General features: G+C 40.5%; 1 protein-coding gene across 2 annotated transcripts in view; it reads left to right on the top strand.

Moving 5' to 3' along the window:
- The window catches only part of EIPR1 (EARP complex and GARP complex interacting protein 1), a 185,033-nt gene that overhangs the window by 113,354 nt on the left and 44,120 nt on the right, over window positions 1-27,559 (top strand). For both annotated transcript variants that reach the window (XM_056125170.1, XM_056125177.1), the window contains one exon: window positions 17,204-17,360. In XM_056125170.1, coding sequence (XP_055981145.1) covers window positions 17,204-17,360 — 157 coding nt within the window. The remainder of the gene's footprint in view (window positions 1-17,203; window positions 17,361-27,559) is intronic.

Here is a 27,559-nt window from a genome sequence, read left to right on the forward strand (position 1 = left end):
ATTCCTCCAGTCCTTTCGCAGTATATTCTCATGGCAGTGTTAACAGTTCCTTCCCCAAGTGAACCCGGGTTCTGATGAAACCAGGGTGCCTGGCATGTGAAGGGTCTTGAATCAGGATCTGGGTCTCGGGAGGTGCTGACAATTGCTTGTGGTGACACATAGCAGGTGCCTCCTGCAGCAGACATCCATCATGTTGGTCACATAGGTTAAGGGTGCTTGGGACTCCTGCCAAGATCCTTCTTGCTAAGACTGTTGCCCATGAGCCACCAGAATGAAATGTTCGGATTGCCACTTTGCTCCTGTGTCCACCTTGTCTCTGGAGACTGAGGCCAGGCCCAAGGCCCCATCTTGTTCATCTTTTTTTTTTTTTAGGTCATCTTTCTCGCAAGGTGAGGAGTCTGTCTGCCACTAGCCTCAGGGTTCTTGGGGGTGCAAGGCTTTCCCCACAGCACTGGGGAATGAGGCCACAGGCAGGAAACTGCTCTGCCTCTCTCCTTTGTTCCTTGACTGCACTCATCTCCACTCTGCGCGTGAGGCAGTGTAATTTATACAAGATGCTGCTATCCCAGAGTATCTCAAAGGCCGGCATAGAAAGATGTTTGTAGGCACAGCTCTTTCAGTTTACTCTTGTGCGCGCTGAGTTATACCTGCATCATGTGATTGCTTAGTGGAGCCAGATTCTACTCAAGTCTCCTGCTTAGCCCGTGCCAGAGGTAGAGATGACTGAAATGACTAAAAATAGCCCTGGATTCTGAATGTCTCACTGTGGTGCAGTGCCCTGCAGAAGCCTCCTCCCCTCCAGCTGGGGATCAGATTATGTCCCCAGCCAGGGCACTGTTAGCCCTTTAGCTGAGCTGACTGGAGCTGCTATTCAGGCTTACAAAGGCTCTAATCTCCTTTGAATTCCTCTAAGCCATGGACTCGGTAATCCCTTACAGAAGCAGCACACTCCAGGGGTACAGTTGGCAGCCTTGAGTGTGCCTCTTCCATTCATTTGCCCCGATTATCTTTTTATCTCATTAAGTGCCTTAGCTCTGGTGTTATGTGTGGAAAAAAAAATAGCGGTGTCAAATTGGCCTTAAAGACAAAACTTAGTATTTTCTTTTTCAAAGCAGTGGACCAAGTCAAGAGATCTCATTTTATTTCTACTTTTGTGCTAATGAGTCACAGGGGCTCACTCACTGGGCCTCAGTTTCCTCAACAGCAGAGTAAAGGGGCGAGCTTCCCTCCTGCTCAGAGGTTCAGAGCTGACTGGCTGTGCCCTGCGAGGTGGCTCAGGTTTATGCTACAGGTTTGGTTTCATAGAGAAATGGTGGGGTGAGGGGGCTGCCCTCTGGGGCTCCCACCATTATAATATTAATTCAGCACAGGCAGTTACATTACAGGACCTAACTTCAGTATCGCCTTAAAAACAGAGATAAAAGAAGAATGCTTCATTGGTTATTACAGCATTTTCCTTCTAAAGATCGGGTTTTCCTTCTTAAAAGCACCTTCATTTCTTTGATAGCTGCTGGATGTGCGTTGAATGCTCTGTTGAGATTCATACAGATATGGAAATCCTCAGAGTTTCAGAACCAATTTGCATGTCTCTATGGGTATACCTCCAGCGTTTCTTATTTAGTACTGTTTACCTTCAATTTCATCTGCTTCTGAGGATTTGGAGAGTTTCTGATAATGCCTACCGTATTCCTTGGACTCCATGGGCACTCTTTCCAGCACATTTTGCAGCTTTGTGCCTTTGGGGGGTTGGTGGTGTTGGCAGGTGCACATAGCTAAATTCCTGATATGCCTCAGGGAGATTTCTAGTGTTTACATTTTCACTTATGGGCATGTATGACACCCAGAATTTTAGATTGTTAGATAAGAAGGCTTTTACAATCTTTCAGAAAAAAAATATGTTTCTCTTTTGCTAAAATTCCCATAAACTTGGGAGGAGGGCACACCCAATGGTGCTCAGGAATTGCTCTTGGATCTCTGCCCAGGGATCATGCTGGTGTGGTTCAGAGGACTTTATGTGGTACTGGGGATTGAGCCTGGGCCGAGTGTGTGCCAGACAAGTGCTCTGCCCATTGTACTAATTCTCCAGCCAGAGTTGTTTTTCTTTTCACACTTCCAATTTTTAGAAAAATGTATTGGTTTCCTGCCGTATTACACAGGCTTCAAAAGGGGCTTCCTTTCTGAACTTGTTTGTAGCTCACCAAAGTTGGCCTTTCTATGGTTGTAGTGATTTGTTGCTTATTCCAATCTGATCTATCCCATGGAACTCAACTTTGATTTTTTCCATGCTCTGCCCCCAATCATGTGTGGTGACTTTCTTGTGCATGTAGATCATCCAGAATGTGGTGAGCTGAGGAATATTCGATCCTCATATCATATATCCGTAGCATCTGTGTGTTTCCCTAGCAGTCAGCCAAGAAAATCCTGAAGATTGTGTTGGTCTCTTGAGTTAACTCGTTGTGGCCATGCCCACCCTCTCCAGGTAAGTGTGGAAGCCAGCTGTGTATCATGGAGACCACACAGTGGAGTTCAGGACTTAGAGCATGTGCAAAGGAAAGGATATTTCCTTCAGGTGACAGCCATGTGGGTTTTATTTTTTTTTATTTTTTGAACACAGTTAAATTTATTTAGTTAAAGAACCATGATTTACGAAGGTTAAGTTTTAGGCATATAGTATTTCAACCCCAATATCACCACCACTGTCCCCTTCCTTCACCATTTACCCCAGGTTCCCTCCCACCCATCAACTTGCCACCTTGACAGTCATATAACAAATTTATTTTGTATTACTTGGTCCAATAAAACTAAAGCGAGTAACAAATAGAATTATCAGAAAGTAAATCATTAAAGGTGAATTAGTGATGGTTAATTGCTATATATATTTTTATATTGTCTTTTTAATTGAAGCACAGTGAAATACAGAGTTACAAATGATTGGGTTTCAGTCATGAAATGTTCCAACACCTGTCTCTTCACCGGAGTACTTTTCCCACCACCAGTGTCCCCAGTTTCCTTCCCACAGTGCACCCCCCCACCTGCCTGCCTCATGGCAGCCACTTTCTCTCTCTCTCTCTCTCTCTCTCTCTCTCTCGGTTTTATGGTTTGCAGTGCAGATACTGAAAGTTTAGCACATATATCCCATTACCTACTTTCAACATTCAGTTCCTATCCAAAGTGATTATTTTTATTATCTATTATTGTCATACTGGTTCCTTCTCTATCCTAATTGCCTTTGTTCCCTCAACCCACCCTCCCCATACACATACACACACGCACACACACGCGTGCGCATGCGCACACACACACACACACACTCACACACTCACACACACACACTCTTGTGGCATGCTTCCAACCGTTGACCAGAACTTCTGGCCCCTGTTTTCTCTGGCTTTGATATTAGTCTCATTAAATATGTATATATGTATATATGTTTTAATATTCCACAAATGAATGCAGACAATCTATATGTTTCCCTCTCCTTCTGAGTCATTTCACTCAGCATGATACTCTCCATATCCATACATGTATCTATGTGGATTTAAGAGCATTATTACTTCTTGTGTGAAACACGCTCAGATGATAATAAATGTTCAAGGTCCCTGACTCGTGTTTATCTTATACCCTGAACCCAGATCATTCATTCTAAAGTATGTTGATTTTTTTGTTGTTTATTTTTGCAATGGGTGAATTAGAACTTTACTCTCTGCTGTGTTGTGTCTTCTTTCAGAACTCCCAAACTCTGCCCCATTGCTTGCAGTTCACCTTCCACACACGTCATCTGTCTTCAAGACCCTGGTCTGGTCCTAGTTGGGCATCAACATTTATTTATATGGTGTTAGTTCATTTGCTTTATCCCAAGTTGAATGTGAAATACTCTATCGTCCCAGGCCTCTGTAACCTTAGTGCTTCTTCAGGAATGCCTTTTCATACATTTTTGTACTTGTCCAAATATTCACTGGGGTATATAAAAAAGTAGCTCTTTGGGTCATGTCTGTAATTCTTTCCACATCAAAATGATGTGGGGAGGCATCTCTTTTTACTTTATCTCGCCCACATAGCAAAGCCTGACAAGCTCCCCGTGACATATCCAATATGCCAAACACAGTAACAAGTCTCACAATGTTACTGGGCCCACTGGAGCAAATTGATGAACAACGGGAGGGAGAACAGTGACAGTGACTATACCTGGATCTCTCTTCACATCCTTGTAGATCTTGGCTTTGTATTATTTAACTACATATGCTTTACATCCTTGTGGGTAATGTCTACATCTGACTCAACTCTGTATTTCATACTCAAATGCAAGTAAACACACAGATGATTGTAGTTAGCCGCTCAGTGATTTTTTTTATTGAATCCCCATGAATCACATTTATAAGTTTGTTTATGATTGAGTTTCAGTCATACAGCGTTCCAATACCCATTCCTTCACTAGTGTATGGTTCCTGCCACCCCACTTTTCCTCCTGACCAGCCTGCCTATGTGGAAGGCACTCTCTCTCTCTCTCTCTCTCTCTCTCTCTCTCTCTCTCTCTCTCTCTCTTTCTCTTTCATTCCTTTTAGACACTGTATATCACTATTACTGTCACTGCCCTATCACTGTCCTCCCGTTGTTCATCGATTTGCTCAAGTGGGACCAGTAACATTGTGAGACTTGTTACTATGTTTAGCATATCTGATATGTCATGGGGAGCTTGCGAGACGTTGCTGTGCAGTGGGATATTCTTGGTAGCTTGCCAGGCTCTCTGAGAAGGGCGGAGGAATTGAACCGGGTTGACTGCATGCAAGGCAAATGTCCTACCTGCTATACATACATATATATAATGTAATATATACTGTTACCACCAGGTTATCATGTATATCACTTTAATTCCTTTCACCACTCAGTTCTTGTTCAGAGTGATCATTTCCAGTTATTATTGTTATTGTGGTCTCTTCTCTGTCCTAGTTGCATTCCCTCACAACTTGTGGCAAGCTTCCTACCATAAACTGGCCCTAGTTTCTACTGTCTTTGAGTATATTCTCGTACTATGTGTTTCTTTTTTTTTTAATCTTGCAAATGAGTGCCATCATTCTATGTCTGTCCCTCTCCCTTTGATTTATTTCTCAGTATGATACTCTCAGTATGATACTCTCTATGTCCATCCCTGTATGATCAAATTTCAAAACTTAATCTTTCCTAACAGCTGCATAGTATTCTATTGTGTAGATGTACCATAGCTTTGTTTTGTTTTGTTTTGTTTTAAATTTTAATTCATTATCTGCTCTTTGGTACATGGGTTGCTTCCAGATTCTGGCTATTGTGAATATAGAAGTGTGACTTCCTTTTTCCCTGTATCTGTGCCAGCACTGGTTGTTCTTGTTCTTTTGGATGTGTGCCAGTCTTTGTGGTGTGAGAGGATATCTCATTGTTGTTTTGAATTGCATCTCTCTGATGATTAGTGATGTAGAACATTTTTTCATGTGCCTTTTGGCCATTTATATTTCTTCTCCCCATTTTTTGATGGGGATGGATGTTACTTTCTTATAAAGTTCTGCTAGTACCTTATATATCTTTAATATTAACCACTTATCAGATGGATGTTAAGTAAATAATTTTTTTCATTCTATGGGCTGTCTTTCCATTCTGGTAATTGTTTCTTTGAGGTTCAGAAGCTTAGATTAATGTAGTTCCATTTGCTTATTTTTCTTCCATTTGACTTGGTCAGAGGTGTTTCAGTCTTGAAGATGCCTTTAACTTAAGTGTCATGGAGAGTTCTATCTAAATTTTCTTCTATGTACCTTATGGATTCAGGTCTGACTTTTGTGCACAGCATTAGAAAGAGGTCTGGCATTTTTTCTTTGTTTGCCTTGTTTTTTATTGCATATAGCTTACCAGTTTTCCCAGACCCCCCTCTCAACCCCCCCCCACACTAAACCTCTTCATTTATTCCTTCAAAGCAAGTATTTTCTCACTGAGCTTTAGTCTTGTTGATGTATCCAGAGGTTACAGAGTTATGTTGAAGTCTCCAACTACTATTTTGCTGTTATAGATGTCTTTCTTCAGGTCTGTTAGTTATTGTTTTAAGTATTTTGCTGGTCCCCCTTTAGGTACATATGTGTTTAGGAGTGTGATTTCTTCCTGTTTTACAGATCCTTTAATCATTAAGAAATGACCTCCACTGTTTCTTATAACCTTTTCAGCCTGAAGTCTATATCATCTGATACTAGTATATTCAGCCCAACATTTTTTGAAGGTTTTTTTTTTCTTGAAGGGTTGTCTTCCAACCCTTTACTCTAAGTCTGTGTTTGCTCTGACTACTGAAATGTGTTTCTTGCAGGCAGCAGAATGTTAGGTTCAATTTTCTAATCTATTCTGCTACTCTGTTTCCTTTAGTTGGTGTAGTTTAGCTCATTGGAGTCTAGAGAGATTATTGTCATGGAGTTCTGTGCCATCTTTCTGCAAGAATGTGGCATGTTCATGGGACACATCTTGTATTAAAGTAGCCCCATTAGTTCTTCTAAAAATGGTTTGAGTCTGAAGTTTTGGAGTTGTTTTCTCTGTGAAGTTGTGAATTGTTCCCTTCGATCTGAATGGGAGTTTGGGTGGGATTTGTATTCTTAGTGAGGCATTTCTTATTGAGTTTTTTCATGATATCCCACCACTGTCTTCTGGTCCAGAGGATTTTATTTGATAAATCTGCAGAAGTCCTAAGGACCTTCCTTTGTTTCTAATTTCCTTCTTTAATCTTGCTCTTGGGCTGGAGCGATAGCACAATGGTTAAGGTGTTTGCCTTGCACGCAGCCAATATGGCAGACCCGAGTTAGATTCCTCTGCCCCTCTCGGAGAGCCTGGCAAGCTACCGAGAGTATCTTGCCCGCACAGCAAAGCCTGGCAAGCTACCCATGGCGTATCTTATATGCCAAAAACACAGCAACAAGTCTCACATTGTTACTGGGCCCGCTTGTGCAAATGGATGAACAATGGGAGGACAGTGATAGTGTAATCTTGTTCTTACTGCTTTCAGTATTCTGTCTCTATCTATGGCTATCATCATTCTTGTTAGGTTGTGTCTTAGAGTGTTTTTATTTGGATTTCTTTTAGCTGTTTCTCTTTGGGCCTCCTGGATCTGGGTGCACGCACTCTTCACTCTGGGAACTTCCCAGCAATGATGTCTTTGACTGTTGCTTCTTCATCAGGGTTGTCATTCTGGCTATCTGGGACCTCCGTGATTCTTATGTTGTTCCTCAAAGTCATTCCAAAGTTCTCTTATCAGCTGTTTGTTTATTTTGAGGCTTTCTGCTGTTGTCTGGAGCTTTTCTGCACCTCATCTTGCTCACTGATTTGTCCTCAGCTGCTGTTCCTCTGCTGTTAAGGGCTTCTAGTGACTTTTTCATTTCACTTACTAAGTTTCTCAGTTCTATCATTTCTTGTAATTTTCTCATTTCAAGCTAGCACATCCACTTGTGTTTTACTGGTGGTCAGTTCTGCTGTTTCTTTGAGCTCTGTATATATTCTCAACAGTTCCTCTCTAAATTCTTTATCAGAGAGGTTATTATTATTATTATTATTATTATTACTGGTTGAGTCTTCTGGGATACCATCTTCACTCACTAAGCCTGGGGTGTTCTGTATTGTTTTCCCATTGTGATGTTTGTAGTTGGAAATGACTCTTGTGGGTCTTTATGTGTCTAGGGGACTACAGTTAGGATGTTTTTGCATGATCTTGGTGAGTTATGAAGAAAAGCACAACCCTGGAGAATAGTGTAGCAGTGGCACTCTTCATGGGCAGGAATGATTTTAATCTGGGCAGGGGAAAAGATGGAGATCCTGAATACCAGTTGGCCCCCCAGTGCCAGCTGCTGATGCTTGTTTTGCCTCAGTGTTTTGTACTGGGGCTGAGTAGGACAAGCAGGGTGGCTAGCACCTTCTCCTTCCTTTTCCATTTTGTGGGCAGGGATATTCCTGACCTGGGAGGTCAGGATGGTGATCCAAAGTACCAAAGCCCTGATGCCAGCTGCTGCTGCTCAGCTCACCTTAGTGCCCTGGACCAGGGCTTAATGTTTTTATAAGTCAGTGTATTAACTAATAATAGCACTGTAGAACTGTCCTCCCATTGTTCATCGATTTGCTCGAGCAGGCCCAATAACGTCTCCCTTGTGAGACTTGTTGTTACTGTGTTTGGCATATCAAATATGTCATGGGTAGCTTGCCAGGCTTTGCTGTGCGGGCGAGATACTCTCAGTAGCTTGCTGGGCTCTCTGAGACAGGGGGAGGTAATGAACCCGGCTCGGCCGACCCTGCCGCACACAAGGCAAATGCTCTACCGCTACGCTATCTTCCTCTTGTACATGACTATATTTTTGCCTCCAACAAATATAAACACCCATAAAATTTAGACACATGTTTGACATATATTTTCTCTTAGCTATAACAAAATGTCTGGGTGTTAGATAATTGATAATAGGTTTATCTGGACTCAGTTTCAAGCTGCAAGTTGGGTTCATCCTCCCTGGATCAGTAGCTATTTAGGCTGCTCTTACAGCAGTGGAATAAGTACATGAAGTTCAACCTGTTCATGAAACTGCAACTTAAGCTTCTGCCAGTTGCACATCTGCTAGTACGCCATTGGCAAAGCATGGATTTGTAAGAGCCTTTAAGCACCATGAGCAGGGAAATGCATCACCTCAGATGGGAAGGACTACCATCAAATGGCAGGTGTGACAACAGGCAGGAATAAGAAAGTAAAAACAGTTTTGCCCCTGTTTTGTTTTGGTCAGATTATTTGTTGAAAATAGAATACTAGGGATAGGGGGGATGGGGGTGGGAGGGATATTATCCATGGTGGTGGAAAATGGGCACTGGTGGAGGGATGGGTATTTGATCATTGTATAATCAAAACCCAAGCACAAAAAAATGTAAATCTACAACTGTACCTCATGGTGTTTCACTAATAAAATAATAATAATAATAACAAATGAAAAAATGACAGCCAAAAAAAAAGAAAATAGAATACTATTCTTTTTTTTAAAAAAAGGCAAATAAGAAAGTATTCTTATTTTTATATATATATAATAAGTATAAAAAGTGCTCTTTTGTGCAACACTCAAGCACTGCTGCCTGGTGATTCAACCCTCGGTGTTTTCTGGACTGACTCCCTTTCCCCTAATTGGTATGTTCCTTGCACTGGTGTCGGGCCATGGAAATGACCAGAGACTCAAGTGGCTCACTGTAACCAGGCTTTGTCCAAGACTTTGTTTGTTAAATAATTCTCCAACTTGTGTTCACTGTGGGGTACATTTGCCCAAGTGTGGTGGTTTCTAACTCCTGGGTCTGAAGCTACTTTCGACCAGAACTGGATATAGAATCGTGACTCTTGTTTCTGGGTTTTATTTTTATTTTATTTTTTTAAAGTTGAATCACTGTTAATTACAGAGTTACAAAGTTATGCATGATTAAGTTTCAGGAATACAATGTTCTAACACTAATTCCTTCATCAGTATTCACTTTCCTCCATCAATGCAGTGTCCCCAGTTTCCCTCCTGACCCTTGGCCTACCTGTATGGCAGAACTTTTTTTTTCATCTCATCCCCATCCCCTGCCTTTTTTAGGTACTATGATTTACATACTGAGAGGACCTCAGCTTCCTTTTCATTCTTATTTTCTGTTGAGCTTGTATGTGTGTGTGCAAGTATTATGCAGGCAGTACTCTGTTGGAGACCCATCTGTTTTGTTTCTAGGAATACCATCTCCCATTCACAACTCTTGGCCAACTGGCTTTCCTTGTCTGGCACCTTGGCCTTGTTGGTCATTACAATAATTGCTACCCTCTGATTTCTGGCAGTTAAACACTATCTCCAGGGTGGTATTGCTTTGGGGCCAGGTTTAGTTTCCGAGTCAAGAGAGCAGTCACAAAGCTTATTATCAGCAAGCCATGCTTTGTGACAGCCTCTCTGAGAGTGGAATTGTCAGGTCATCTGGTGGGTGAATGTTCTATTACCAAAGGATTTCCCAAAGTGCTTCATTCTGCACTCTTTCCAGCAAGCTGAGATTCAGGTGCTCTTTATCTTTGCCAATACTTGGTATTATTGATCTATTTATTTACTTACTTTGATTTGGGGGCCACACCTGGCAGTGCTCAGGGTTTATTCCTGGCTCTGTTCTAAGGGATCACTCCTGATTTGCTTGGGGGACAAAGTGTGGTGTGGGGGATCAAACATGGGTTGGCTGCATCCAGGGGCAAATGCCCTAACTTCTATGCTATTGATGTGATCCCTATTGATTTTTTTTAAAGTTAAAGTTTAGTCATTCATTTAGTCAGTTTTGTATCTCTCCTTTTGCCTTTTTTTTGCTTTTGATGGTGCACGGGATAAGGGGTGGTGTGTTGAACCATATCTGGTTGTGTTCAGGGACTATTTCTGATTTTGTGTTCAGGAGTGAATGACCCTGGAGGTGCATGACCCTCCAGAGTGCTCAGGGGATCATATGTATTGCAGATTACTGTATACAATTAGGGTTGCTGTATGAAAGGCATGTATTTTAACCACTGTAGTCTCTCTCTCTCTCCCTCTCTGTCTCTCTGTCTCTGTCTCTCTCTAGTCCTGTGTGTTGGTAAATCCTGTATTCTTTGGGAAAATACTTGAATCAATCTTCTGTCCATTGAAAAATGGCTTGTTTGTCATATTAATTGTAAGAGTTCTTTATGTACTTTTGTTGAAGTATTTTAATATATATTATTAACTTTTTTTTCCTGCAGTCTTGCTTCATTTTTAACAAATTCCTCCAAGAGCAGACATTTTATTTTTATTTTGAAGCAATTCAGTGTCTTTTGGTGAATAGAAGTTCTTAAGTTCTTATTCTTAATTTTAATATACTGTGTGTTTTCAGTCTTTTCTTATTTTCCTTTATGGTTATTGTATGGTTATTTTTGTTGTTGTTGTTGTTACTTTTTTTTTTAAAGCACTGAATCAGAGTGATAGTACAGGAGATAGGGTGTTCACCTTGCATGCAGCTGACCTATGTTTGCTCCCCAGCATCCCTTATGGCCCCTCATACTCACCAGGCATAATTCCTGAGTGCAGAGCCAGGAGTAACCCCTAAATACTGCTGGATGTGCCCCCTCCAAGTTAAAAAGAATAAAGAAAACTGAACTTAGTCCTATAGTAAGTCCACCCCACACGGTGAGTTCCTTTTCTTTTCTCTTCTACTTTCTAACAAACTTCTCTACTGTAAGAAAGACAAAGAAAGAAAGAAAGAAAGAAAGAAAGAAAGAAAGAAAGAAAGAAAGAAAGATCTTTGCTTATCCCAGTTTTGCAAGGTTATTCTTCCTGTGTATTCTAAGAAAAGATAATATCACTCCATCTTTTACATTTTGATCTTCATACGTTTTGAAATTAGTTTTTGAGCATGTGGTGAATTTGGATGTGAGTTCTTTTTTTGATAATGTGATATACTGTTGAGCCAGTGTCATTTATTTTAAAAAGTCAAACTTTATCCATCTATTGCAATGGATTTTTTTTTTAGCAATTAAGTGACTACCATCATAAGGTCTGTATCTGGCCTTTTTCTTCCCTCTGAACGATTTATCTCTGTACTAATCTATAGATCTGTGTACCAATATAAAACTTATATCTTATTTGTCAATCATCTAATTATTTTGTTGTTCTACATGATTTATGATTATCTGGGCAGTTTACATTTCCACATAAAGTTTAGGACTTAAGCAGCAGATTGTTAATTTCTGTTTGGGAAAAAAGTGTTGGGAAAAAAAGTGTCTGTCTGGGCTTTATATAACAGTGAGGCTTGTAATCCATGAACATAGTATATCCGTTTATTTAGGTCTTTCCTTTCTTCCAACAGTGTATTTTGTATTGCCTTTGACATATCTGGTGCATTTTTGGTTTAAGATATTGTTATTTTTTAGTGATATTGTTATTTTTTCAACTTTTATTCTTTTTAACTTTTTTGAATACCTTTAAAATTTCAGTTGATTTTTATGTATCACAGCGGGTAGGGCGTTCGCCTTGCACGCAGCCAACATGGCCGACCCGAGTTCGATTCCTCTGCCCCTCTCGGAGAGCCCGGCAAGCTACCGAGAGTATTCGATATGCCAGACACAGTAACAACAAAGTCTCCAATGGAGACGTTACTGGGCCCGCTCGAGCAAATCGACGATCAACGGGAGGGCCTTTACTTTTACTTTACCCATGTATTCATAATTCTGTAAATATAGTTTCATTTCTAATAGTATCATGCAGATTCTTTTTTTTAGTTATAAGCTTTCATGTTTGGGTTACAATCACACAATGATCAAACACCCATCCCTCCACCAGTGCACATTCCCCAATATCCCCGATATAACCCCTCTTTCCCACCCCTTCTCTGCCTCCATGGCAGACATGATTCCCCATAATCTCTCTCTATTTTTGAGCATTATGGTTTGCAATTCAGACCCTGAGAGGTTATCATGTTTGATCCTTTATCTACTTTCTGCACACATCTCCCATCCCGACTGATTCCTTCAGCCAGCAGATTCTTTTTAATGCTATGAATATAACCATCGCAAATATAGTTTTGTTTCTTTGCTTATACTTAAATTTCATTTTTTCTCTCCATACTGAAGCGATTGGTACTGCTGGTATAGAGTTAGCTCAAGTGGTACACATTTTTGTCTTATTCTTTGCTTTGGGGGAAGCAATTAATATTTCTCCTTGAACTTTTGAGATTATCTTAAGAGTCTTGTTTGTTCTCTTTTTTACTTCTGTTTTTCCCCTTTTATTTCCTGGTATATTTATCAGAACATTTTTTATCTGCTAAAAGTATTATCAGAAATAGGCTTTGTTTCATCTGCTAAAAGTATTATCAGAAATAGGCTTTGAATTATAAAACTATTTTTTGTGATGATCTTATTGGCCGACCCGAGTTCGATTCCTCCGCCCCTCTCAGAGAGCCTGGCAAGCTACCGAGAGTATTCGATATGCCAGACACAGTAACAACAAAGTCTCCAATGGAGACGTTACTGGGCCCGCTCGAGCAAATCGACGATCAACGGGAGGGCCTTTACCTTTTACCTTTACCTTATGTATATTTTTTTTAGTTTAAGTGCTGAATTATATTGTCTGATTTTCAAATAGTAAAGAACCTTATATGCTCATAATAAACTTAACTTTTTTTTATACATAGTTAGATTCACTTCTGTCTTGTTTGAGATCTACATTCATGAAACAAACAGTCTATAATTATTCCCCCCCTTTAATATACTTTTCAGATTTGTTGTCAGGGAATAATTCCCATTTTTTTGCTTGAAGAGTTTTATGTGAGTGTTATTTTTCTGTAAATGCTTGGAAAGTTTCAAAGGAATAGTCTTCTAAGTCAGGTGTTCTCTTTTAAGTTTAGAGTCCTTGAAGTTTTTATATTAGAGTCAATTTAGTAGATAAGTAAAAATAAAACTAGTAGTTTAAAAAAATTCTTTTAGTTTAAATTTTTATTTCTTTTCTAAAAAGTCACTTGTGGAGGCCATACCTGACAGTGTTTGGGGCCTGCCATGGTCAGTCTTGGGTGTCTGGGGTGGGAACATGTAGTGCCAAGGGCTGGGCCCAGGGCCTTGCATGTGAAGGCAAGCAGGTCCTCTACCAGTTGACTCACATCCCTGGCCCCTCAGTTCTATTAATTTTAAATTTTTCTAGTAATGTTCCATTTTATCAGAATTTGAAATATTTTTAATATAAATCACACTATCTTCATATGATGTTTTTAATGGTTATATGATCTGAAGTGATAATCATCTTTTTATTCTCGGTATTGATTACCTGTTTTTGGAAAAAACAGTCAATTCACTTTCCCTCTGTTTTGTTTCTTTTCTTTAAATTTTATTTTATTTTTATAAAGTTGTTCACAGTATTTGATTATGTTTGGTATTCAAACCCCAAACCCCACCACCATTATACCTTCCCACCACCATATTTCATATGTTTCCATCCCAAACCCCAAACCCTGCCCCCAAAGCAGAACTGAAATAATTTATTTCTATTGCTTCTTATGAATAGTCCACTAAAAATGATCCAAAAATGATTACTTAAGAGGAAAGTGTGTGAAGATTGTTGTATTCATCCCGGAGCCATTAAGCTGTTCTGTAAGAGATTAGTAACATGTTGTTGGAGGTTGAGCCTTGTGTGCTTATATGTATCTGTATAAATAGATATTTCCCCCTAAGATTGGTTGCCTTCTGCTCCAAACCCCATCAAATGTGGCGTGCTACTCTTGATATATCATTGGTGTAAAAGTATGAGATGTTGTGGCTGCACAATTTTTCTGAGCGTGTGGAGAGTGGCCATGAGCATGACTGTGGTTGAGTTATGAAGGCTGCCAGGGCTGGCTCCTGGGGTGGGAAAGGGACCTCTCCGCCAGACCCTCTCCAGGTTGTCCTGGCTGAAACAACCTGGCTCGGGGTCTGGAGGCATTTCTATGGAGTTTCCATTTTCCTTTTTATGTTCATTTCTTCTCTCATTTATTCTCACTTCTCCCCTAATGCTTCAACCTCAGCATCTTCTTAGGGAGTGAAATAAAGCTGCTTTCCCACTTACCTGCTAGTGCCTTAGAATTCTGTATTCCTGTGTCTGCATCTCTTGGCACCGTGAATCTGCTTCCCAGCTTCTACATTCTTATTGTTCTTTTCACTGTCCTTGTGGGCTTATGTCATGACAAAGAAAATAGAGCCCCAAAGCTCTTATTATATTAAGAGGGTTTTAAATGGAATGAAAATTGAGGTGAGTTCCTCTTCACTTAGTTGGTTTCCTGAATGTTCCCTCTTTGCTTTTTCTCTCAAGTTATTGGACTCTTGTCTGGTCAGTTAACAGTATACAATGAACGGAGAATCTTAGAAATTTAGATGTACAGCTTACTAATTTATGCCATGTATGTGTCTGCTTTGAAGAGAGGAAGCTTGTTGGTAATTGTATATTACTTCATGGTACCCTCTATTTTGTTGAAAGGTAAGAGCAAATGATTGAGGAGTGGTCAAACACACAGTAACAAGAAAATAATTCTTTCCCTGACACCTGAACAAAATTTTTCAACAAAGCAGGTTTTTTTTTATGGGTAATCTGCTACTAGTCATTTCCTCCATGGATTAGCTATTTTACCTACCTTCCATCATTTATGTGTTACAGTCATTTTATAATCAACCACAATTTAGTTCTTATGTTGTTATTAATCCCATAACTTTTCAGATAGGAAATTTTCCTTTTTTATTTCCTTATTTAGCAAGATTAATCTATGCCTCTATTGGGTGAATGTTTCAGGCTTTCATTTTCCTTTCCAACTCAAAACTGCCAACTTCCTCTCTCATTATTTGCTTATTTTCAGTAGTGCATTGCCAATTTCATAGCTTTATAAGAAGACTGTAAGTTAATTTTTTTCATGTCGACAGAAGCCTTTTGCCCATTATATTTTCATAGTTAAACATGGAACATTTAGCATTATGTGTACATACACACACATATATAACATAAATTATTCTTTTTTAAAAGCTATAACTTTTTTTGAGCCAGCTGGTTATATGAAATGAGAAACTTTTAGTTTAGAATCAGAAAATTTTGACTGAAATTTTGATTCTTCTACTTGTTATTTCATAATAATGGGAAGTAATGGTAGTAATTATAATATTAGCACAGCAAGGCATTGAACTATTTATGTTCACTGCTGTATATCTTTGTTGATCAGTTTGGTATTTAGAGGAAGGATCATTGTACATAATAGGAAGTAGTATGTTTTGAAGTGTAATGTATGGCTTCCTCTCCTGCTTTTTTTCTTGGCAGGAAATACTACTTATGAAGTGTTATTTTTCCTTCTAACAGTCCTTTTCTTATTTGCATAAATTGATGATTTAATGTTGAAACCTGGTCATCATTTTGTCGCTGTTTATTAAAGGCAGTCTTCAAAGGGGGAAGATATACACACATGTAGTTTAGAACTAAACGAAAGCAAATTTAGAAAGGTTTGTGTAGTGAATCTTTTAATTTTTTTATTGAAAAATTATTTTTGTGATAAAATTTTTATCATATAATATTCTGATGGGCTGGAGTGTAGTATAGCGGGTAGGGCTTTTGCCTTGCACACGGCCACCCGGGACGACCCGGGTTCGATTCCTCTGCCCCTCTCAGAGAGCCCGGCAAGCTACTGGGAGTATCTCACCCGCATGGCAAAGCCTGGCAAGCTACCAGTGACGTATTTGATATGCCAAACGCAGTAACAAGTCTCACAATGGAGATGTTACTGGTCCTAGTGGAGCAAATTGATGAACAACGGGAGGACAGTGCTACAGTGCTAATATTCTGACGGGGAGGGCACTTGTCTTAGAAAAATAATTTCTACAGCAGCAAAGAAAAAGAGGCTGGCATGTTCCAGAATACAGGTGGCCCCATTCTGTCTTGTGTGAGTTTCATTCCTTTAGCCTCAAAGTGGCTTTTCATGGTGCCATAAGAATACACAGAATTAAAAGTGTCAGGACTGAGAGTGGGGTACCAAGCAGTTGCCAGGGGAGGGTGTGAGGATACCTGTGTTAGTAGCAGATGCTATGCCACATGGTGCAGTGGAAGACATTAATAGGCCTGCACTGCTAGCCGCCAGGTGTACCAATTTACAGAACATATTAATACAGGGGGCTCAGCCATAGTCCCCCGACTCCCCCACATTTCTCACTTCCAGTGCACTGGGGTCTTATGACACTGAGGACACTGTTTCCAAATGGAGTACTGCACAGAAAGCGTTGTACCTGTGTCAGTTGCCCTCAAAACTCAGGAGGGGAAAACCCTTTTAATACCCATCTTAGACACGAGCTGCATTTGTGGTTTTATATCTTTAGTGCCCCCCACCCAAGCACTACCTATTTTCTCCTAATTTTGAGGAACTGTTGAAGGAAATCAAAAGGAAATCGATTTCAAGGAAATCAAATTTTCTTCTGTAACAGGAAGATGGTTTTAAGCAAGCAAGTAGCTAGTGGGTCTAAGCGGCTGCTGTGTGAGTCAAATCTATTTTGCTTGCTGGTTCTGGGCTTTTGCCTCTTTTTGCTCTCTTTCTCATTCTCTCTCTCTCTCTCTCTCTCTCTGCAGTTTAAATATTTTAAGTAGCAGATGTCCCATGCCTCTGCATGTGTGTGAATGTGGGTGCACTGTCTGTCGAGTGTGGCGTGTCCCACGCCCTGTTGACACTCTCCTCTGTTGCTTAGCTTCAGACAGCAAAGTCCTGACATGTGCAGCTGTGTGGAGGATGCCGAAGGAATTGGAACCAGGCAGCCATGAGTCCCCGGATGATTCCTCAAGCACCGCACACACCTTGGAGCTCCTCTGTCACCTTGACAACACAGCCCACGGCAACATGGCTTGGTAGGGTTCTGCGTATTTCATCCATCCAGCACAGGGCTGCCGGTTCAATGATGCTCGTTGTGCACGTGCTTCCTGCAGATCCATGTGCACTGAAGAGCTCTCCTTTCCTGAAGAGGGGGTGTGGATGGCTCGCGTGCATTCTCGTTTTGGTCACAGTTGTTTGCTAGCTTCAACACATGTGAAACCCCCACCATACTCACACTGAAAGATATTGGTTGCTTTTTGCCTAAAGGCAGTGTTGCTCATTTATCTTGCCAGGATGATAGAACCAGGCACTGGGTGGGGCTTCTGTTCCACATTGCTTTTTCACTTTGAAAATTTTACCTTTACTCGACTCTCTTATAAGTTACGTGTAACCTCGGGTGCAGTCACACTGTCTTGTAGACTAAATGTGGATGCATTGTGTGTAGTCCATACCTCCAAATCCCTTTCCACGTCCCTATCCTTGGGTTTGTTTCTGCCCATGTCAGGGAGAAGACAACACCGTTCTTCAGGCTTCTCGTTGCCCCCTGGCTGTGATGGAAGATTCGCTTGGTTCGCCAAGGGAACCCAGGGGTGGCCTTCCACAGATGATTCACTGCCCATCACTGTAGTTGTTGAAGCCTGGGCAAGCCAATAAAGCAGTGCTCTCCAGAACCACTTTGGGAGCGCAGCATTGTTATAGGTGCTTACAATAATAACAGTGATTATTGTCTCACTTAATACAGTAGCACTTCCAAGTGTCAGAGGAGGAGCCATGGAGTCAATACTGACTTAGTCATCTCTATCAATTAAATAAATTTAATCCAACAGATCTTTATTAAGCACCTGCTGCACACACCTGCCAGACTCCAGGGATGCTTCGGTGATAGTTCAGGGGACCCAGCCTCATAGGTCGCAGTCTCTTGGGGGAGACTCGATGTAAACATCTAACCAGACACAGGGCAGGCATGCCCGACACCAAAATTATTATGAAGTGTGTGCCGTGGGCCCCCGAGGAGGGAGTAATTAATTTTTACTAGAGGAATGGAAGAGGGATGAGGGATGTGCTTAGCAGATGGCATTTGGAGTTGTGCCTTAGTGGCTAATCCCAGCACCCATCACCAGCTGCAGTGACAGGGGTCGACACTGGGGGTTAGCAGGGCATGCAGGATTCCAGAGACTCTCTGTGGGCTGGGCTCTGGTGGGTTTATTCCATGATTTCGAGACTTCCCAATCAGTAGTTAGTTTTTTAGGCATAGCCCGACTGGTAAAGTCAGATCAAGTTCTACAGGAAAAAGAAGAAAGAGATGCCCATAGAGAGGATTTAGCTTTGTCTCTTATAGCCTGAGCAGAGTAAGTGGTGGGAATGGCCTACTGCAAATCAGCAGCAGTGCACTGTTGGCCATTCATTGGTTCCAACAGTAACTATATTTCTCTGGAAAAATGAGTGCATGTGTCTGTGTATGAATGTGAAGTGTATGTGTGTGTGTGTGTGTGTGTGTGTGTGTGTGTGTGTGTGTGTGTGTGTATTTATGCTTAGGTGCATATGTGCGATCCATGCATAGGTGCATGTGTGCGCCTATGTTGACACACCTTTGCATGTGTTTTTCACAAGATTTACCATCACTAAGAAAGGAAGTAAGTGCAGACCTGCAGTCACTTTGTAGAGGTCCCTTTGTTCAGATAGTAGCAAGTGCAGAGACCAGTTGAGCTCAGAAAAAGATACATGCCCTGTTTGGATAAACCTCCTCAATTCCTTCTTGATTCACTTACCTGCCCTGATGTATCATCCAGAGAGGTAGGCTTTCCTATTCATGTGCACTGCAATTAAACAGAAATTGGAATGAAACCCGGGGACAGATCACACACCAGGAGAGGCAGTCATGTTAGAAATAATTGTTGAAGAAGAAGCTGATGATCTTCAATCAAAGTGAACTGTCTTCCTCAAATTCAGTTTGGAATTTTGAATTATGAATTTGCTTCTCTGAATTTACAGTGCTTCTGGGATTCATTTGTTCTCCATTACCTGGTTGTCCATGTTTCTGTACTTTTTACTTGCAAACCCTCAGGTGTAGAGGTAGGGGTGACCCACAGAGACCCTGTCCCTCATGACAGCTTGTGTAACTAAAGTGCAGTGTCATCACAAGGCCGTTGGATTTGATACAGCCCACAGACCTTATTCACGTTTCATCCATTTTCTGTGTACTTGTGTGTACATTGAGTTCTGTGCGAGGTGGTTCCATGTATAGTTGTGCAGCCATCACTATAATGAAGATGCTTTTCTGTGATCTCCTATACTACTTTCTCATAGCCACAGTCATCACTTCTCTATCCCCTTCTTAATCCCCGGCAGCTCTGAGTCTGCATTCTACCCCATGAACTCATCACCCCAAGCATGTTCTATAATTGAGACTACTCTAGAACCTTTGATGGTGGTTCTTTCCACTTGTCACACTCCCTGGATGGTCATCTTAGTTGCCATGTTTTTTGATTGGTGGTTCTTTATAGCTAAGAAGTATTCCATGGTAGAGGGATACCACGGAATCCCTGTTTTCCATGTGTAACCATTTACCTATTGAAGGACTTCTAGGTTTTCCCTGGTTTTGGACTATTTGGGACTGTGTGACTATTTGGACTATTTGCTGTCTGTATGAACTTTTTCACAAAAGTAATTTTTAAATTCCTCCTGGCTAACTGCCACAGTATGCAGTTTCACTATATCATAGTATTAACTTTTGTAGAAACCACTGCACTGTTCTTTAAAGCAGCTGTATCCTTTACATTTCCACTGGTTGTGCATGAGGAACAGTTTCTGCATTCTCCCCTGCATTTAGGACTATGGAGGGTGTTCTTCTAAGTAGCCTCTGTGATATCAGTTTTATTATTAGACACTGATTTTTTATACTTCATTAAAACACCATAGTTTGCAAAGTTGTTCAGAATACAGTTACAGACTTTCGATATTTCAATACCAGACAGAAAATATTTTTTAAAAATTCAAGTCATGTAAATATGTGGAAATGAAGGATGTAGTTTGGGATCAAACAGAAGTTAATCAGTGACATCTTTTGTTTGTTTGACTACCTTTCTTTTTGTGGGGGGAGGTGGTAGGCTCCTCCCCAAATTGGTGCTGAGTGCTGTTTTGCCAGACGGGATCCCAGACATTTTCCTGAACAATGACCCCCACTGTAGGGCATGTCCAGAAATGCTGCATGATTTCCAATCTGATGGATTTGTTTCTGCGCCCTAGAGGCTGAGATCTGGGGCTTCATCCTCAGGGACACTCAGTGGTAGTCCTGAATTCCTTATGTAGAGACCATCACTTTTATCTACAGAGTTGAGCAGAGTGTTCATGAGTCAGCCACATCTCTATTGTCTCTGGCTCCATTTGGAGATGGTAAGGACAAAGAAAACTCTGAAAAATCTTGTGCTACTGTGTTTGACTTCAGTGTTATTTGGTGCCACCTGCCTATAGATGCTAAGTTTAGGCCTGAGGGTCACCTAGCCCAATCTTGTGTACTTTTCTGCCCAGATAAGGCCATAGGGTCATTGGAAAGTTGCCATTTATCTAAATTATGTCTATTATGTCTGTTAATGTTTCATGGTTGTTCTAGTGACTCCATTGAGGGATCTTTGTGGAAGGAATGTGGTAGTCTCCAGTTATATTAAAAATATATAGTTATAATAAAAAATAACACAGTTATAATAAAAATTATATTAAAATTATAATAAAAATTATAAAAAATAACACAGTTATAATAAAAATAACACAGTTATAATAAAAAATAACACAGGAAAGGAGGTTTCCTCGGTTCTTCATTGGCTCATTTTTCTTAAGTCCACACAGAAGTCCCCATCATCTGAAATACTTTGATGTTTCCATTAAAAAGCCTCAGGCTTGGGGCTCACCTCATTCAAGACCCCTTCTTGGCCATTCTCTAAAAGGATCACTGCTTTACCCCACCGGTGCCTGCCAATTTTATCTTTCATAACAGAAATATCATTGCCTGATATTCCTATCTGTGTTTATGCTTCTGTTTCTCTCTCTGCAGACTAAGGTGCCCTGGGTAGAGGCTCTGTCAAGCAGGCTGCATCCTTGGACCCAAGGCCAGTACCCAAACAGGAAGGAGCTGCCTGTCAGTACAGGCTGCACTTTCAGCACCAAGGTCAGCGTCTGACACGCAGAAGGCGGCCCCTGTCATAATGTGCTGTATATTTAGCACCAAGGACAGCGCCCAGCACGCAGATCTGGTGATTTCAGCACCAAGGACAGCATCCAGCTCAGCTGTATAGTTCACAGGAGATTGTATCCATGTTAAGCATAATGAGCCCTACCTCTGAGTCAGACTCAGTTTTGAGAGTCATATTCAATACCCCCCCCCTCTGTTTCTCACAATGGTCCCATAAGGAACTGTTGCTCTCTCACAACGTATTGAGAGGAAGACAATACGTTTAGACTGAGTCATTCTTCGATGAAGTAGCTGGGATTTATAGCCAAATAGTCTGACCCCAGGACCCCACTAATGGATCCAGATTGGCCTCCATCCAGAATAAGTAAAGAAGAGACTTCTGTGGTCATCATGTTGTAGTTTAGAAGTCATATCAGTTTGTGGATTACCAATCATGTGATTTGGAAGTTGTTTCAGTTGCTTAAAAATACAGATCCAGCTTTATCAGGGTAGTTTTGTGAACATTTGCACATCTTCTAGTTAGCTAGTACTTTTTAAATTATGAATATAATAAACATTGTGGTTTATAGTGGAGTTATTAATTTTCCAAATAATAAAGATACCTTGAAAAAAGGAATGTATTAGTAGTTTCAGCTGTGCATCATTGAAAATCAACAGGTGCATATAATGTATTAAATCCACCACTAAATTTCCAATTCCGTCCTTAACTGTGCAGCTTTACCCTTTGTCTTGAGTTACTTCACCCATTCCTTTAGGCTAGATGGTCTTATAGTCCAGAAACTTTTGTTGATATGTTTATTTAGTTTATACATTTGCTTCCTGTATGTTCCACATTTGTGTGAACTCATAGAGTATTTGTTTTTCTCTATTGACTTATTTCACTCAATATACATCTTCAAGGTCCATCCATGGGCTTGCAAATAGCAGGATTTTATCTTTGTTTAAGAAATAGCTGAATAGTATTCTATCATATACATATACTTATGGGCACGCTGGTTGTTTCTTGCTCTTCAGCTACTTTATTTTCTAAATTATTTTCCCTCTCTCCCTTTTGGTTGACTCCTCTGGTCAGTGTGTGCTTATTTGGGGAGGGAATAGTAGACTTTGGGGTCAGTAGGGCTCAGCTTTGCCTTTCACATATATGATTGATTCATGCTATACCTGGTTCTGTCCTATCTTTTGGATTTCTTTTCCTTGGGTGTGAAATGGGGGGCTTTATGGGACTCTCTGATGCCATTTCCAATTCTCAGTTCATCAGATGGAGCAGCATCTCTTTCATACCTAATGGTGTTAAATGCCTTTTTTAAAAAAAGTGAATCAAATAATAACTCATGGTCCTCTTTTCACTCTGACTGTCAGATTAAGGCAAGTCCTGCTGGTTGCCAAGGCAAGGCTCTCACTTGCCTGAGATACAGCCTTGGTGACACACTCTGATGATGACACACTCTGATCATCTCCTGGGATGATCTAGTTCAGCTGGTGACTGTCTACCTGGGGTGGACCTAATGTTGAGAATGCTTTTATAAATGGTCTGCTGATCTTTTTAAACTACTTACAGTGTTTCCCATCCCTCCAAATTTTATTTATACATGTTAGATGCCTTAAATTGTTTCTGGAACAAGTTGTACTCTAGATAAGAAAAAATAATGAAATTTTACTGTTTATGTTGAGGTCAAACCTGAGGTAGCTTCCCCATGGGTAGCTGATGACATCACTTTCCAAAGGTACATAATCTCTTTAAAACCCATTCCTTTTGAGTGTCTTATGCTTATTCTCCTGAAAATAATTTTGTTTCTCTATGAGTAAGAGATTGGACTAATTGTTAAACATGTGTCATTGGTACATTCAGTATGATTGACAGTGAATCTGGGGTAGTGGGCTGTAGTCCTGTCCACGCATATCTTATCCACACCAGTGTATTTTGGACCCTGAAAAAGGAAGATTCCAGAATCCTGATAGATTAGAGCAGGATGGGGCAGAGGTTCACTGCAAGGACTCTGGTATGTGCCATCTCACTATGAGCTTCTACAGAGCAGCTCCTTCTTGATTGGCTTGAGGGCTGCTTAGCTACCACAGGATGATTTTATGGATCTCCATCACCTTTTGATGATGAAGAAGCTCTCTAACTGTTAAAGAATCATGCACCCTATCTGTAGATTAATGCTCCCAGCCAACTAATGGACGTAAAGGCAAAATAATAGAAATTTGTGTGTTTTCTTCATATACTCCATTCCTAAGTGGTCTGTCCAACTCTACCTACTATGTGAATATTGAAAGTCTCCCTTAAAGGAGAATTCACTAAAATCCTGATCTCCAGAAATTTGATCTCCTAAGTATGTATGTGGAACTGAGCACAGTGTACAGCAGCCTTTGTCACACACTTGTTGTGGAGGAATACAAGATGGGTGGGTTAGCATGACTAAGATTGCCTCACTCTCTGCCCTCATCACAGTGTGAAAGAGCCCAGAATGAGCTGGATGTTTCCCTAGTGCCATTGAAAATTCACATTGCACTTGCACACATGACCCCAGGCCTGTGTGCTTCCTGAGTCAAATTCTATGAGGTTCATAATGCCCAGAAAGTAGGTGTGTGTATGTTAAGATTATTATTAGAATAAAGTAAGGGTGGTAGATAGTGGTGCTGAGATTGGCATGGGAGCAAAAGAAGGGCAACATGTGTGTGTCCTCCAGGAATTTGAGGTATTTTAACTAGGAGAAATCTACTCTTATCACTTTTTTTTGCTCTTCTTTTTAGCTCAATATGTTAAAAGTGAAAATTGGCTAAGATGAATGTTATAGAGTAAATTCAAGGTTATCCTTAATATTATGCAAAAGGGATTAAGTAAGAAAACATGTTTGAAATTTTCAGAGATCCTGATTGATTTCTCTTGTTAATGATAACAGAGAGCTCTCAGTGATTGTACAATATCATTGAGTGTTTATCTGATTTTATAAGATTTTTGTTAGTCCTTCTTGATTTTGCCCAACTTAGATGTCCTTAGGTATAAGGAATTTAAAATTGTGACCCAAAGTTACTTTCCTAGTCTCCGGCTGACTATAACAATTGTCTGTTAACTCTTAAGAGAAATCTGGAATGCTGCCCCAAATTCCTATTTTGTTTAGAAAGAGAATACTTTGAGATCATATAGAAACAACATAGAAATGTTTTCCCTTTTCAAATTGGTTGAAAGTTTCCATTGTTAAATAGGGCATGGTTGCCACAGTCTCCCTTGCACCATATGAACTTATATATTGTGAAAACAAACCATTTAAAAAAGGGGTGATGACAAGAAAAAATATTATATTCCAGGAAGATTCACATACAAAAATCTGAACATGCAGGACAGAAAATATAGATAATAGAAGTTCATGTCCTTTCTAATATTTTAATTCAAGTTTCATTAAATATTAACGTTCTAGGTGGGTTTCTGTCAATCCTCTTATGAACCAGTGGTGTTTCCATAAGAGCCAGAGACACCAGTGTATCTGTATCCAACAGAATAGTTTTGAAGACTGTATCTTAAAAAGTTCTATTTGTAAAAAAAATGTTCATTTGTTCTGTTTAATCATAAAGAAAAAAATATGTAAGTTCTAAGTCAGTCTTAAAGTTCAGTTGAAATGATGTTTAAATCATTCTGAAAGTTTAAACCTAAAAAGTATACTGATTATGTGTGTAGTTTTTAAATTATAAGTAATTTTTCTTCCACTATTATTTATTTTTTGGGGGGTGGGACACATCTCATAATGCTCTTCGCTTTCTCCTGGCTTTGTGCTCAGGGATCACTCCTGGCAGTGCTCAGTGGACCAGATGTACTGCCAGGCATCAAACCTAGGTCAGCTACAAGGAAGGCAAGCAGTACTATCTCCCTGGCCTACTTCTACTATTTATTTATTTTTTTAAAATTCTAATTTGTTCTTTTTATTTTAGATATTAAATATTTACTCAACGATGTGTCAGGGTCATACATGAAAACTACTTCCTTTTCTGAGATAATAGAGTACTGGACAGCCAATTAACAGACCACAGTTGCCCTAAATGCTTCCTCCAATGAAAGGTCAGCTTGCATGGCACTTTCTTCTCTGCAATTTGAGCTGTCAGCCTCCACTGCTGTCTTCTGGCCAACAGCCTCACTTGTAGGGTCCAACTGGGTCTGGTTCTGTTATTTGTTATAAGAAAAAAATAACAAATTTAATTGTTATTTTTTTGACCCGGAAGAGAATGCAGGGAATTCCATGGATGGAGACATTTACTGGACTGTGATAACTGAAAGCACTCAAAGGTATCACTGTATCACTCTCATCCCGTTGTTCATCAGTTTACTCGAGCGGGTACCAGTAATGATTCTATTCATCCCAACCCTAAGATTTTAGCAGTCTCCCCTTACTCTTATTTCCCAACGCAGCTGTATTGGAGGCTCTTTCAGGTCAGGACAATGAGACCTGTTATTGTTACTGGTTTTGGCATATTGAATACGCCAGGCTCTGCTGTACAACACTCAAATGTACGTTTTTTTAAATGTCCTTGTCTGATCTACTCAGATTGTAGTTGAGTACCTAGTAGTGATTTGGTTTTGCTGTGAAATTCTGGACTGTTTTCATAGTTTCATTATTGTGTTGATCACTGTCACAAACAGTGAGTACTTATTTGTTTGAAGATGCTCGAGAGAGAAAACTTGGAGGTCAGAGTGACAGTACAGCAAGTAGGGTGCTTTTTTGTATGCTGCCAATCCAGGTTCGATCCCTGGCTTCCCCTGTGGTCCTCTGAGTCCCTCCAGGGACACCGAGTAACTATGCTGAGCATCACTGGGTGTGACTATGCTGCTTGTAAACAGGAGCTAGGTTCATAGGTGGAGTTTTCCAAACTCCATACTCAGGCACTCCCTCCATCCAGAGTTCAAACACATACATGCTCCTTCTTCTACTATTTAAGTAGTGATATTAGGAATGAGTAATGCCCAAGTTGCACTTTGGAATTTGGCTGAAGTGCTCTAGTTGCAAATATGATTTAAAGTTAACTTTGAACTTGTCAGAAAGCTCAACGTCCTGCACTCTCCTCTGCGTGGGGAGCATGGTTCAGCTGTTTGTCGGGCTCTCTACCTTCTGCAGGCTTCAGGACGAGTCCTGTGGAGACAGAACATCTCTTCAGGGCTTGTGACAGAAGCCTGGTGTGGAGACAGACACCTGTGAACTGGGAGTTAGGATGGGCCTTTAGTTCTGGCAAGAGCTAATCATTGGAATTGTTTTAAGCCCTGAGTCTGCCCCTTGGCTTTCTTGCTCCGGGCAGGAAGAGGGATGTTGGTGGCTTTTGTGCACAGAGATGGAGGGAACAATACTGTTGGTTTCTTGTACTCCATGTCAACTCCCAGGAGAAGCCTGTAGACACACACAGAGTTTCCATCCCAGGATACTTTGAGGTGGGGAAATGTAAGTATCCTGAGCTGCTGCTTCTCTTCTCACACACTCAGTATGTGGACCTCCTTTTCCCTTTCTGGTTTTTTTTTTTTTAATGTTAGTGTTTGTCTTTTGGGCCAGGCACCCATACCTCGGAGTAAATGCTTAGTCTGTTAAATGCCAGCAAGCCTGCACACAAAGAGAAAAATAAGAAAAAGACCTTTCCCTCGTGTCCAGCCTACATTTGTCCTTTGTTTTTTTGTCAGACTGAAAATGGAGTTATTTGGCTGATGGAGTTGTAATTTTGTCCAGGTGAGAGATGTCAGAACAAGCAGACTTTTAATAACCAAGTCACCTCATGCCACAAGTTATAAACTCATCTGTCAAGGCTGCCAGACAGTGCTGCGTGGATCATAGCCATCAAGAAGTTCCCCTTCTCAGAGTGACCAAATCTGTGGCTTAACTTAGTGCGGTAACTCTTAAGCTCACTTTCTGAAATCTGTGTGGCACCTGCAAAGAATTATCCTCTATTCTATAATGTGTTTTTTTGTTTGTTTGTCTGTTTGGAGGCCGCATCTTACAGTACTTGGGGCTTACTCCTGTGTGCTTAGGGATCATTCCCCGGTAGAGCTCAGGGACCAAACCCATCTATTCACAT

The sequence above is a fragment of the Sorex fumeus genome, unplaced genomic scaffold (assembly GCF_029834395.1).
Source record: "Sorex fumeus unplaced genomic scaffold, SorFum_2.1 ptg000006l, whole genome shotgun sequence".
NCBI classification, from domain to species: domain Eukaryota; kingdom Metazoa; phylum Chordata; class Mammalia; order Eulipotyphla; family Soricidae; genus Sorex; species Sorex fumeus.